Source organism: Chiloscyllium plagiosum, unplaced genomic scaffold (assembly GCF_037043375.1).
Source record: "Chiloscyllium plagiosum isolate Xiang-an unplaced genomic scaffold, Cpla_swu_hap1 HiC_scaffold_21, whole genome shotgun sequence".
NCBI classification, from domain to species: Eukaryota; Metazoa; Chordata; class Chondrichthyes; order Orectolobiformes; family Hemiscylliidae; genus Chiloscyllium; species Chiloscyllium plagiosum.
The window spans coordinates 2,372,752-2,388,026 of NW_028270159.1; the positions used below are offsets into that span (position 1 = coordinate 2,372,752).

General features: G+C 45.2%; 1 protein-coding gene across 1 annotated transcript in view; it reads right to left on the minus strand.

The window, feature by feature from the left end:
- Positions 1-15,275, minus strand: part of sardh (sarcosine dehydrogenase) — a 229,547-nt gene that overhangs the window by 15,195 nt on the left and 199,077 nt on the right. The window contains exons 17-18 of the mRNA XM_087998130.1: positions 9,514-9,607; positions 707-869 (exon numbers count right to left, since the gene is read on the minus strand). Of these exons, the coding sequence (XP_087854256.1) occupies positions 707-869; positions 9,514-9,607 (257 nt within the window). The remainder of the gene's footprint in view (positions 1-706; positions 870-9,513; positions 9,608-15,275) is intronic.

Below are 15,275 nucleotides of genomic sequence, written 5' to 3' on the forward strand. Positions count from 1 at the left end.
ACTGACCCTCTGACAGTGCGGCACTCCCTCAGCACTGACCCTCCGACAGTGCGGCACTCCCTCAGCACTGACCCTCCGACAGTGCGGCACTCCCTCAGCACTGACCCTCTGACAGTGCGGCACTCCCGCAGCACTGACCTTCCGACTGTGCGGCACTCCCGCAGCACTGACCTTCCGACAGTGCGGCACTCCCTCAGCACTGACCCTCCGACAGTGCGGCACTCCCTCAGCACTGACCCTCCGACAGTGCGGCACTCCCTCAGCACTGACCCTCCGACAGTGCGGCACTCCCTAAGCACTGACCCTCCGACAGTGCAGCATCCCTCAGCACTGACCCTCCGACAGTGCGGCACTCCCTCAGTCAGAATGGTCAATCAGGTAAACCTTTCATTATCTATGACTGTCTCTTTCACTGTTGTCAAAAATGTTTCAGTGTTTGTTTTTGACAGACATGCAGCCAGTGTTCACGGCTGGAAATCCTCCTCCCTCAGAGTCTATCCCACCAGCTGAAACAATTGAAACGTTATAAGATAAAAACAACTGAATCAGAAACAGGCCTCAGTGTGAACAGTAAGTCCTGTTCAGGTCAAAGTGCAGGAAGAGGTTCTTGTTAGAGAGAACTCTCACACCGACCGTTTGACCATGGCGTTAATGAGAGTGTGGGTTCACTTTGCATTGCAGTATTGTGCACTCTGACAGTACTTACCTTTCTCAATACTCAGTGAATCAATGGCTCTGTAACCAGCATTGGTGATTCCAAATTTTGCCCCAGACTGCATCACAGCACGATGAACAGCGACACAGGATTCCCTTGGCACATGCAACTCCCAGCCTAGCTCACCAACAAATGACAGCCTCATAGCCCGAACCTTGAAAACAACAAAGTTAGATCAATGAGAATACACAGCAAGGTAAGGTCAGGGAACAGAGTTACAGGATCTTTGATTAATACAACACAGGAGAAGGACTTGCAGCCCATTGTGTGTCTGCTGGCTCTTTCAGGGAGCTCATTGCACGTTATTTTTGATCATACATCACAGCTCATCCAGTATGCTCCGGGTCAAAACCCTCTACATAGAAAAAACCTGGTTATATCTACCTGTCTCCTTTGACAAAAACCTCCTGCCTGTTCCTCTTCATTTGCTTTATCAGTATCATTCATAATAGCAAGAAATCCTCTTCCTAATCTCTGCCCCTAAGATTGGTCTCACTTCTTGAGTATCTTGACATGATTGAGACTTGGAATGAAACAGCTGAAGATGCGGGGTTGTGTTCACAGGAGCAGAGAGGGTCTGGGGGTAAGCCTGGGTGAACAGCTAAAGGATGTGAGGGCTAAAGAAGAGAAACTGTGTTCAACATTTTCTCAGCCACAAATTTCGAGTTCAGACAGAAGCAGATTGGGAAAACCAGAGGAACACTTCTCAAACAGTGCAATCGTGTTCAACAGGGACAGAGAAGCTGTTCAAGTAAAATTTGACATGATATTTGGAGAGAATTCAGGGATGGCAGATAGCTCCAAGCTGACAAGGTCAATGAAGAGACATCAGATTCAAAACCCTAATTGTTTCTCCATCCACAAATGCTGCCAGACCTACTGAGTTTCTCCAATAATGTCTGCTTTGGTTAACAGACGTATGAGCTGACTGGCTTATACTTTATTAAATTTTGATAATTCCACCCCCTAAGGGGTGTGACAACATGCTGAATGACAGGACACACAGAAGCAGTTACCAGCTCAGACTGTAGCCCTCATCAGCTCTCACAGCCAATGGTGCTGAGTGGTGGTTCTGTGCAGCAATGAACAGCTCCAAATCCTTCTCAAACACTGCACTGTTGGGGACTGCCCTCCCTCAGCCTCTTTTCCTGCATCCGGACAGGTCAGTAGTACTCTCCTCTCCAGTCTGGCTCACTGCCCTCACAATCCTGACACAGTGTGGCAACAACTTGATTCAGCCCTGGGATGAACTCACTGAGAACAGATATAAGTATTTCTGAGTTGAAACTTTATTGCTGGAACAGCACAGCAGGTCAGGCAGCATCCAGGGAACAGGAGATTCGACATTTCGGGCACAGGCCCTTCTTCAGGAATCCTGTGCCCGAAACGTCGAATCTCCTGTTCCCTGGATGCTGCCTGACCTGCTGTGCTGTTCCAGCAATAAAGTTTCAACTTTGATCTCCAGCATCTGCAGACCTCACTTTCTCCCATAAGTATTTCTGACTCAGACAACTGACTTACAATGTGTTCCACAGAATCTGAACATATCTTGTGACTTCAGCTGCTAAGTTGTTCCATTTGCAATAATTTTCCTAAGTTAAATCAATGACCAGCCCCACAACCTGGTAAACCTTCCACAATAACTGCTACTCTATTGGAAATACAATGAAATCATTCCTGCCTCTCAAACTGACTCTCACAAACATGCATGCAGTTTCAAAGCAACAGATTGTGTCAACACAGGTATTGACGCTGTGATCTCTAAATTCAATCTGCTGAACACAAGGTCTCTTCAATCCTACTCAAATAACTATGGGATAGTGAGACAGTGATACAGAGCAACCGACAGTGAGATAGCCAGTGCCCAGAGGCAGAGACCATCTCCTGTGATTTCAGAATGAACAGAATGGTGAACACACTGACTTTCATAAATAGACTCAACAAATCAGGCTGTGGCTTTGTTGACTCTCTGAGAATCACATTCAATTTTGCTGCATTTACTCAATTCAGGGATATTCAGTGGGTGAGAGAACAGATGTTGTTTAACTTTTTACCAGAGAACAAGGCTTGCTCCAAGAGAGGAATACACAGACCTGCAATCTGAGGTTAAAAAGACTTTAATCAGGTAAGCAGGTAAGAAACTGTTTGATTATCTTTAAGGTTTTTTCTCTCAATACTAACAGAGTCATTTAATCTAGGCACAGCTAAGTACAAACACAGAATCAAATTCATAGCTTACCTAGTTAAACTACTCAATGGTAAGTGCACATATTCTTTGAACAAAGACCCTAATTAAATAAATAAAGTTCAGTTGAAGCTGTCAGAGTTGGCTGTGTACTTGGACTGTAGAATGTAGGAGCTAGTGGTCAAGATATTCAAAACAAATACACCTCCACTTTGAAATTCTCCAGCTCAGAGTCACTGAGCCTGAATGTAACTTACAGAAACTCTGACTCACAAAGGAATTTCCGGACAGTTTCATCCAGAACATTGTCACACCTTAGGGAAAAGCATGGGTTCAGGAAAGACAGGATGTAATGGATAGGAAACTAGATAGAAGTCCCAAGGCAATAAACTCACCCAACAGGAACACAATGAGGACAGAGGTCAGCTGTATGGACGAACAAGACACGGACAAGTGGCAAGTAACATGTGTGCCACACAAATGCCAGGCGATAACTACCTCTAATGACAGAGAATCTAACTATTTCCCTTTGACATTCAATTATGTTACCCATCATTAAATCCTCCACTATCAACATCCTGAAAGTCATCACTGACCAGAAACTCAACTGGCTTCACCTTGTAAACACAACAGCTACAACAGCAGATCAGTGGCTGGGAACTCTGCAGCAAGTAACTCACCTTCTGCCTCCTTGAAGCCTGTCCACCATCTACAAGGCACACATCAGGAATGTGATAGAATATTCCCAACTTGCCTGAACTGGGGCAACTCTAACTCATAAGGACATACGTACACACAAGGAAGAATCGGCCACTCAGCTCTTTGACCCTTCTTTGCTGTTCAATAAAATCGTGGCTGATTGGATTTTAACCTCAACTCTACAGTCCTGCATATGCCCAATAAGTCCTTCATTACCAAGGGGATGAAAGACTATACACTTCTGCCTAAAAAATATTTTAAAATTCTGCATCCATTACCTTTCGGGATTCCAAAGATTCTTAACACAGACAGAAAAAATGTTTCCTCATCTATTTTAAATGGGTGTTCCTTTTATTTTTAAATTATCACTATTCATTCAAAACTCCCACAAGAGGAAACATCCTTTTGATATCCACCCAATCAAATCACTTCAGAACCTTCTATGTTTTAACGAAGTCACCACAAACACTTCTAAACTCCAGAGGATACAGACCCAGCCTGTCTAGCCTTTCAGCTAAACTCCAGAGGATACAGACCCAGCCTGTCTAGCCTTTCCTCATAAAACAATCTGAGAATCATTTCAGAAGCTCAACACCATCCAGGACAAAGCAGCCCAGTTCATTGGCACTGCATCAGCAAAGAACAATCCAGCACAGTAACAGGCCCTTCGGCCCTCCAAGCCTGTGCCAACACATTGTGCCCTTCCATACCAAAACCGTCTTCACTTACTGGATCCATAACTCTTTATTTCTTTCCCATTCATTATTCATCCAGGTGTTTCTTGAATGTTGCTATTGTGTCTGCTTCCACCACCTCCTCTGGTAATGTGTTCCAGGCACTCACCACCCTTTGTGTGAAAAATGTGCCTGGCATCTCTCTTTTAAACTCCCCTGCACACCTTGAACCTGTGTCCCTGAGTAACTGACCCCTCTATCCTGGGAAAAAGCCTCATACTTCCCAGTCTATCCAGGCCATTCACAATCTTATAATCTTCTGTCAGGTCACCCCCTCAACCTCCTGTGCTCCAGTGAAAACAAACCCAGTCTATCCAACCTTCCTTCATCGCTAAAATCCCCCATATCAGGCAACATCCTGGTAAACCTTTTCTGTACCCTCTACACATTATCCACATCCTTCTGGGTGTGTGATAACCAGAACTGCATGCAGTATTCCAAGTGTGGCCTAACTGAAGTTCTATACAACTGCAGCATAACCTGCCTATCCTTATACTCAATGCCCCTTCCAATGAAGACAGACATGCCATTGGCCTTTTTCACTACCTTATCTACAAGCACTTTGAGGAGAAAGTGAGGTCTGCAGATGCTGGAGATCAGAGATGGAAATGTGTTGCTGGAAAAGCGCAGCAGGTCAGGCAGCATCTAGGGAACAGGAGAAGGGCTAATGCCCGAAACGTCGATTCTCCTGTTCCCTAGATGCTGCCTGACCTGAACACACCCTTAGAACTGACTCTGGTGGCAGTGGTACTGGTTCTGCCTTTGAGATAGGAGGCCTGGGTTCAAGTCCTACCTACTCCAGAGGTATGTAATAACATCACTGAATAGACTGATTAAAAATGGGTTCAACTGACTCCACCCCCATTTTACAGAATGCTCTTAATCTCAAGGTGACCCCTCACATCAATGTTTGACCAACATTTTTTAAACTTAAATGTGGGACATGGGCATCACTGACTGGGCCTATATTTATTGCCTGCCCCTAGTTGTCCTTCAGAAGGTGTTGGTGAATTGCCTTCTCAAACTGTTGGAGTCCACGTGCTGTAGGTATGTAAACCTTCGAGGAGAAAGTGAGGTCTGCAGACGCTGGAGATCAAAGTTGAAACTTTATTGCTGGAACAGCACAGCAGGTCAGGCAGCATCCAGGGAACAGAAGATTCGACGTTTCGGGCACAGGCCCTTCTTCAGGAATGAAAGCCTGTGCCCGAAACGTCGAATCTTCTGTTCCCTGGATGCTGCCTGACCTGCTGTGCTGTTCCAGCAATAAAGTTTCAAGGTATGTAAACCCACAATACCCTTAGGGAGGGAATCCCAGGATTTCAACACAGTGACACTGAAGGAACAGTGATATACTTTAAAGTCAGGATGGTAATGGCTTAGAGGGGAACTTCCAGGTGATGGTATTGTCTTGTACCTCTACACCTGTCCTTCTAGATGTATTTGGTCATGGGTTTGGAAGGTGCTGTCTGAGGAGCCTTGGTGAATTTTTGCAGTGCATTTTATAGATGGTACACAACGCTGCTAAGTGTCAGTGGTGGAGGGAGTGGATGTTTGTGGATGTGGTGCCAATCAGACAGGCTGCTTTGGTGTCAAGCTTCTTGAGTGTTGTTGGGGCTACACCCATCCAGGCAAGTGGGGAGTATTCCATCCCACTCCTGACCTGTGCCTTGTAGGTGGTGGACAGACTTTGGGGAGTCAGCAGGTGAGTTACTCGCTGCAGGGTTCCCAACTGCTAACTTGTTCTTGTAACCACAGTATTTATGTGGCTGGTCCAATTCAGTTTCTGGTAACTCCCAGGATGTTGATAGCGAGAGATTCAATGATGGTAACACCATTGAATGTCAAGGGGTGGTGGTTAGATTATTTCTCATTGGAGATGGTCATAGCCTGGCATTTGTGTCACGTGAATGTTACTTGTCACTTGTCAATCTAAGCCTGGAGATTGTCCAGATCTTGTTACATTTCAGTATCTGTGAATCACAAATAATGGTGAACATTGTGCCATCATTGGCGAACATCCACATCATTTATGACCTTATGATGGAAAGAAGGTAATTGAATAAACAATTGAAGATAGTTGGGTCCAGGACACTACCCTGAGGAACTCCTGCAGAGATGTCCTAGAGCTGAGATGACTGATCTCCAACAACCACAACCACCTCCCTAAATGCCAAGAGAGATTGCACCAATCCTAGTTTTGCGAGGGCTCCTTAACGCTACACTTGTTCACATGCAGTCTTGTTGGGACTTCAGCTCTTTTGTCCATCTCTGAACCAAGGCTGTAATGAGGTCAGGCGCTGAGTGGTCCTGGGGGAACCCAAACTGGGTGCCACTGAGGAGATGCTGTTAGATCGCACTGTTGATGACCCCTTCCATCACACAGGAGCAGTAATTGGCCACGTTGGATTTGTGCTGCTTTTTAATATACAGTTTATACCTGACCAATTTTCCACATTGTCGGGTTAGATGCCAGTGATGTAGCTGCACTGGAACCGCTTGGCTAGGGGAGCGGCAAGTTAGAACATAGAACATAGAAACGTACAGCACAGTACAGACCCTTTGGCCCATGATGTTGTGTTGAAGTTTAATCCTAATGTATAATAAAATAACATACACACCCCTCAACTCACTGCTGTCTATGTGCATGTCCAGCAGTCGCTCAAATGTCCCCAATGACTCTGCTTCCACCACCACCACTGGCAACGCATTCCATGTATTCACAACCCTCTGCATAAAAAACCAACCTCTGACGTCCCCTTTATACCTTCCTCCTAATATCTTCAAACTATGACCCCTCATACCTGACAATCCTGCCCTGGGGAAAAGTCTCTGGCTATTGACTCTATCTATTCCTCTCATTATTTTGTACACCTCGATCAGGTCTCCTCTCTTCCTCCATCTCTCCAGAGGGAAAAGTCTGAGCTTATTCAACCTTTCATCATAAGGCAAGCCCTCCAGTCCAGGCAGCATCCTAATAAACCTTCTCTGCACCCTCTCCAAAGCCTCTGTATCTTTCCTGTAGTAGGGCGACCAGAACTCGACACAATATTCCAAGTGTAGTCTCATCAGGGACTTGTAGAGCTACAGCGGCTCTTAAACTCAATATTCCTGTTAATGAAAGCCAAAATACCATATGGTTTTTTAACAACTCTATCCACTTGGGTGGCAACTTTGAGGGATCTATGTACCTGCACACCCAGATCCCTCTGTTCCTCCACACCGCCAAGAATCCTGTCTTTAATTCTATACTCAGCATTCAAGTTCAAACTTCCAAAGGCATGACTTTGCATTTATCCAGGTTGAACTCCATCTGCCATTTCTCAGCCCAGCTCTGCATCCTGTCTATATCAAGCTGTAGCCTGCAGTAGCCCTCTATACTATCGATGACACCTCCAACCTTTGTGTCATCTGCAAATTTACTAACCCACACCTCAACCTCCTCATCCAAGTCATTTATAAAAACTACAAAGAGCAGAGACCCAAGAACAGAGCCCTGCGGGACCCCACCTAACATTGTCCTCCAGGCAGAATACTTTCCATGTACAACCACTCTCTGCCTTCTGTCAGCGAGCCAATTCTGAATCCCCCTATGTCCCATACTTCCTGACGTTATGAATGATGAGCTCTGGAGCGTAATCTGCAGTACAATTCCTGGAATGTTGTCAGGGCCGATGCCCTTTCAAACATTTCTTGATATCACATGAGGTGAATGGAATTGGCTGAACACTGGCTGAACACTGGTATCTGTGAGACTGGGGACCACTGGAGGAGGCCGAGATGGACCATCCACTCAGCACTTTGAGCTAAAGAATGCTGTGAATGCTTCAGCCTCATCTTTTCTGCCAATGTGCAAGGCTCCCTCATCATTGAGGATGGAAACACTTGTGGAGCATTCTTCTCCAGTGAGTTAGACGATAAAATATAGGAGCAGAAATCAGGCCATTCAGCCGATCCAGTCTGCTCCAACATTCAATCATGGCTGATAAGTTTCTCAACCCCATTCTCCCACTCTCCCCCCATAACCCTTGATACTCAAGAACCTATCTATCTCAGTTTTAAATATCCTCATTGACCTGGTCTCCACAGCCTTCTGTGGCAATGGATTCCATAGAATCCCCACTCTCTGGCTGAAGAAGTTTCTCCTTATCTCCGTTCTAAAAGGTCTTCCCTTTACTCTAAAGCTATGTCCTCGGGTCCTAGTCTCTCCGACCAATGGGAGCATCTTCCCAACATTGTCACCACCATTCATGAGCAGGTGGGACAGGACTGATCCATTACTGCTTAGCTCAAACACTTGCTGCTTATGCTGTTTGCTGTGTTGGTGGTTCTGTTTATAACTTCACCAGGTTTCAAGGAACAATCAGTTACCAAAAGTCATCAAACCAGTTAAATCTTCTACTACTTCAAACACAAAAATCTTCAAGTTGGCAATTGGGAAGGAAAATGCTATGTTAGTATTCATTTCAATACAGCTAGAATACAAGAGCAGAAATGTAATGCTGAGGCCGTGTAAGGTGATGGTCTGACATTATTTGTAACATTCTGAACAATTTTGGGCAGAAAAGGAAGGAAGTGGTCCAGAGAAGGTTTACAAGAATAATCCTGGGGATGAAGGGTTTGTCATCTGAAGAGCGGTTGAGGACTCTGGGTCTGTACTCATAATGATGGAGTTTTGAAGGTTAAGGAGGGATCTGATTTAAAACCAACAGAATACTGAGAGATCTGTATATTGTAGATGTTTCCATTAAAAGGAGACACTAGGACATGATGGCTCAGCCTCAGAGTGAAAGAATGGTCCTTTAGAACTGAAAATGAGGAGGAATCTCTTCACCAGAGGGTAGTGAATTTCTGGAGCTCATTGCTGCAGAGGCCTGTGGATGCCTAGTCATTGAATGTGTTTAAGATGGAGATAGAGAGGTTGTTGATTGGTGAGGGGATCAAAGGTTACGGTGAGAATGGGGTTGAGAAACGTATCAGCCATATCGAATGGTGGAGCAGTCTTGATGGGCTGAGTGGCCTAATTCTGCTCTGATATCTTACAGCCTTATGGGTTTCACTGAACAATTCAGTGAGATTGTTCCACAAGTTCATGGTTTTTAACAGCAATAAATAAGAGACTGAGCCAGATTGGACAGACAGGTGAATGCTGACCAATGATGGGCAGGAGAGAAGTGACTCACTGTGTGTCCAGCTGCCTTCACAACCTGGTGTGTCGAGAAGGGGAAAGCCTCATTGCTAAGATCAGTGTCGAGAACTTCCTGTAGCACCGAGCGACTGTGGATTGAGAGAGGAATGGTCAGTTTCACATTAACTAGAAACACAGCAATCTCAATGCCCATCTATCCAGGCTTCCCCTCCCACAATCCTGGCCCCATTCTTCAGCTCCTGCAACCCCCTCCCAATACTCCTCCAGAGAATACAAGCCCAAACACCAACCCCAATCCTGAACTGTGTAGTCCCTAACGACTGCGCCCCCACCCACTGAGATCACGCTTTATCTATCACCTCAAACTGCAATCCTCGATCACTTTGACTGTCAATCCCAGATTTCCAATGGCCAGCTGATCTGTTGAACAGCGTTCTGAACATCCACATCTTGTGTGTAGAATTTCACTCCTACAAGGTCTGACTCCAGTTCTTACACCATCTCCCTTCACATTGCATTGCCCAAACTAACGGAAACAGTTCCTTTTCACTTTCCATCTCCCATAAAGGATGTGATAAACAGATACTTGGATAATAATTATATGGCTGGATTGGCAAATGGAAAACTGTGTTTGACAAATGGAGTTTTGAGAATGTGATGAACAAAAATAATAGAGAGGGAATCAATGGATGTCATATATTTTGATAAGAGCATCCACAGGAAGTTGGTTAACAAAAGGAAAGAACAAGATACAGGAGGGATGCACTGACTAGCAGACAGCAGAAACTAATGTCTCATTCTTGTATAATCAGGCTGTGACTAGAGGGGTACCACAAGGACCAGATAATATACTGGGGAACGTAGGAAGAGGGGGACGTCTTTCAAATCATTGAGCTTGCCCATCTTTCAATATGGTCATGGCTGATCAAATACTTCAATGCTCTGACTGTCGATCTCTGTTGATCTGTCCACTCTATCAAACTGTCCATCTCTATCAATCTCTATCAATCTGTCAATCTCGGTCAATCGCTGTCTTAAACACACTCAGACTCAGTTTCCATAGCATTCCGTGATACAGAATTTGAAAAGGTTCACAAACCTGAGACATCCAGTAATTGTAAAACACATTATATAAACGTCAGTCTTTTTATCATATTTGTTCCCCTGAAAATTGTGGAAGTTGTGATTAAATCTTCCTTAACTATCTAAATTCCAAAGGTTCAATCAGAATTTGTTTCATCTCTCCTCGTCATTTAATCTTAGGAGTTCAAAGTTTGTGCGAAGATTTGTAGCTCGGGTGCTCGTTGTGGTTCTGTTCGCCGAGCTGGAAGTTTTTGTTGCAAACGTTTCGTCCCCTGGCTAGGCGACATCATCAGTGCTTGGGAGCTTCCTGCGAAGCGCTTCTTTGATGTTTCCTCCAGTGTTTATAGTGGTCTGTCCCTGCCGCTTCCGGTTGTCAGTTTCAGCTGTCCGCTGTAGTAGTTGGTATATTGGGTCCAGGTCGATGTGTTTGTTGATGGAGTTTGTGGATGAATGCCATGCCTCGAGGAATTCCCTGGCTGTTGTCTGTCTGGCTTGCCCTATGATAGTAGTGTTGTCCCAGTCGAATTCATGTTGCTTGTTGTCTGCATGTGTGGCTACTAGCCACGAAACGACACGACCAGCTATCCTTAGTAGCCACACACGCAGACAACAAGCAACATGAATTCGACTGGGACAACACTACTATCATAGGGCAAGCCAGACAGAGAACAGCCAGGGAATTCCTAGAGGCATGGCATTCATCCACAAACTCCATCAACAAACACATCGACCTGGACCCAATATACCAACCACTACAGCGGACAGCTGAAACTGACAACCGGAAGCGGCAGGGAGAGACCACTATAAACACCAGAGGAAACATCAAAGAAGCGCTTTGCAGGAGGCTCCCAAGCACTGATGATGTCGCCTAGCCAGGGGACAAAACGTTTGCAACAATAACTTCCAGCTCGGCGAACAGAACCACAACATCTTAGGAGTCTGGTTGGCCATCGTGGTAAATCCAAACCACTCTCCCTCTAACACCAGTGAATGTGGGGTCGTCTAACCAAGTTTGCTATCAGTGAGGAAGGACAGTCCCCTTATATTGCAGTCCTACAGAGAGACGTCACAGCTCCATGAGTCTTTAGCACCAATCCCTGGAGGATACCTGTCACTTGCTATCAATTCAAAGTCCTGTCTATGAATCCGACCCTGAGCCTGTCAGTCCGCCAATAGAGGAGGGGCCCTTGATTAACAAATAGAGTCACAGAGTCAGAGAGATGTACAGCACAGAGACAGACCCTCCAGTCCAACTCGTCCATGCTGACCAGGTGGGACAACACAGTGGCTCAGTGGTTAGCACTGCTACCTCACAGCACCAGGGACCCAGGCTCGATTCCCACCTCGGGCAACTGTCTGAGTGAAGTTTGCACATTCAATAGACAATAGACAATAGGTGCAGGAGTAAACCATTCTGCCCTTCGAGCCTGCACCACCATTCAATATGATCATGGCTGATCATCCTTAATCAGTATCCTGTTCCTGCCTTATCTCCATAACCCTTGATTCCACTATCTTTGAGAGCTCTATCCAACTCTTTCTTAAATGAATCCAGAGAGTGGGCCTCCACTGCCCTCTGGGGCAGAGCATTCCACACAGCCACCACTCTCTGGGTGAAGAAGTTTCGCCTCATCTCTGTCCTAAACGATCTACCCCATATTTTTAAGCTGTGTCCTCTGGTTTGGCACTCACCCATAAGCGGAATCACCCATTCTCCTCACGTGTTTCCTCCGGGTGCTCCGGTTTCCTCCCATAATCCAAAGGTGTGCAGGTCAGGTGAATTGACCACACTAAATTGCCAAATCAGGGGTAAATATAGGGTAAGGGAATAGTTACTCTTCGGAGGGTCAGTGTGGACTTGTTGGGCCGAAAGGCTTGTTTCCATACTGTAAGAGAATCTAATCGAGTCCCATTGCCAGCACTTGGCCCGCATCCCTATAAACCCTTCCTATTCATATACCCATCCAGATGCCTTTTAAATGTTGTAATTGTACCGGCCTCCACCACATCCTCTGGCAGGTCATTCCATACACGCACCATCCTCTGTGTGAAAAAGTTGCCCCTTGAATCCCTTTTAAATTTTTCCCCTCTCAACCTAAATCTATGCCTTCTTGTTCTGGATTCCCCCACCCTACGCAAACGTTCTTGGCTATTCACCCTATCCATGCCTCTCATGATTTTATAAACCTCTATATGGTCACCCCTCAGCCTCCGACGCTCCAGGGAAAACAGCCCCAGCCTGTTCAGCCTCTCCCTGTAGTTCAAATCCTCCAACCCTGGCAACATCCTTGTAAATCTTTTCTGAACCCTTTCAAGTTTCACAACATCTTTCCGATAGGAAGGAGACCAGAATTGCACGCAATATTCCAACAGTGGCCTAACCAATGTCCTGTACAGCCGCAACATGACCTCCCAACTCCTGTACTCAATACTCTGACCAATAAAGGAAATCATTCCAAACACCTTCTTCACTATCCTATCTACCTGTGACTCCACTTTCAAGGAGCTGTGAACCTGCACTCCAAGGTCTCTTTGTTCAGCAACACTCCCTAGGACCTTACAATTAAGTGTATAAGTTCTGCTAAGATTTGCTTTCCCAAAATGTAGCGCCTTGCATTTATCTGAATTAAACTCCATCTACCACTTCTCAGCCCATTGGCCCATCTGGTCAAGATCCTGTTGTAATCTAACCCTCTTTGCTGTCCACTACACCTCCAATTTTGGTATCATCTGTAAACTTACTAAGTACAGCTTCGAAGTTCATATCCAAATCATTGATATAAATGACGAAAAGTAGAGGGCCCAGCACTGATCCTTGTGGCACTCCACTGGTCACAGGCCTCCAGTCTGAAAAACAACCCTCCACCACCACCCTCTGTCTTCTGCCTTTGAGCCAGTTCTGTATCCAAATGGCTAGTTCTTCCTGTATTCCATGAGATCTAACCTTGCTAATCAGTATTCCATGGGAACCTTGTCGAACGCCTTACTGAAGTCCATAGAGATCATGTCCACCCTTCTGCCCTCATCAATCCTCTTTGTTACTTCTTCAAAAAACTCAATCAAGTTTGTGAGACATGATTTCCCACGCATAAAGCCATGTTGACTATCCCGAATCAGTCCTTGCCTTTCCAAATACATCTACATCCTGTCCCTCAGGATTCCCTCCAACAACTTGCCCACCACCAAGGTCAGGCTCACCGGTCTATAGTCCCCTGGCTTGTCCTTACCGCCCTTCTTAAACAGTAGCACCACGTTAGCCAACCTCCAGTCTTCCAGCACCTCACTTGTGACTATCGATGATACAAATATCTCAGTAAGGGGCCCAGCAATCACTTCCTTAGCTTCCCACAGAGTTCTGGGCATTTATCCACCTTTATGCATTTTAAGACATCCAGCACTTCCTCCTCTGTAATATGGAGATTTTTTCAAGATGTCATCATCTATTTCCCTACAGTCTATATCTTCTATGCCCTTCTCCACAGTAAATACTGATGCAAAATATCATTTAGTATCTCCCCCATCTCCTGCAGTTCCACACAAAGGCCGCCTTGCTGATTTTGAGGGGCCCTATTCTCACCCTAGTTACCCTTCTGTCCTTAAAGTATTTATAAAATCTTTGGATTTTCCTGAACTCTATTTGCCAAAGCTATCTCATGTCCCCATTTTGCCCTCCTGATTTCCCTCTTAAGTATACTCCTACTTCCTTTATACTCTTCGAAGGATTCACTCGATCTATCCTGTCTATACCTGACATATGCTTCCTTCTTTTTCTTAACCAAACTCTCAATTTCTTTAATCATCCAGCATTCCCTATATCTACCAGCCTTCCCTTTCACCCTGACAGGAATATACTTTCTCTGGATTCTCGTTATCTCATTTCTGAAGGCTTCCCATTTTCCAGCGTCCCTTTACCTGCGAACATCTGCCCCCAATCAGCTTTTGAAAGTTCTTGCCTAATGCCGTCAAATTGGCCTTCCTCAAATTTAGAACTTCAACTTTTAGATCTGGTTTATCCTTTTCCATCACTATTTTAAAATAAATAGAATTATGGTCATTGGCCCCAAAGTGCTCCCCTACTGACACCTCAGTCACCTGCCCTGCCTTATTTCCCAAGAGTAGGTCAAGTTTTGCACCTTCTCTAGTAGGTACATCCACATACTGAATCAGAAAATTGTCTTGTACACACTTAACAAATTCCTTTCCATCTAAATCCTTAACACTATGGCAGTCCCAGTCCATGTTTGGAAAGTTAAAATCCCCTACCATAACCACCCTATTATTCTTACAGATAGCTGAGATCTCCTTACAAATTTGTTTCTCAATTTCCCTCTGACTATTGGGGGGTCTATAATACAATCCCAATAAGGTGATCATCCCTTTCTTATTTCTCAGTTCCACCCAAATAACGTCCCTGGATGTATTTCCGGGAATATCCTCCCTCAGCACAGCTGTACAGCTATCCCTTATCAAAAATGCCACTTCCCCTCCTCTCTTGCCTCCCTTTCTATCCTTCCTGTAGCATTTGTATCCTGGAACATTAAGCTGCCAGTCCTGCCCATCGCTGAGCCATGTTTCCGTAATTGCTATGATATCCCAGTCCCATGTTCCTAATCATGCCCTGAGTTCATCTGCCTTCCCTGTTAGGCCCCTTGCACTGAAATAAATACAGTTTAATTTATTAGTCCTACCTTGTCCCTGCCTGCCCTGACTGTT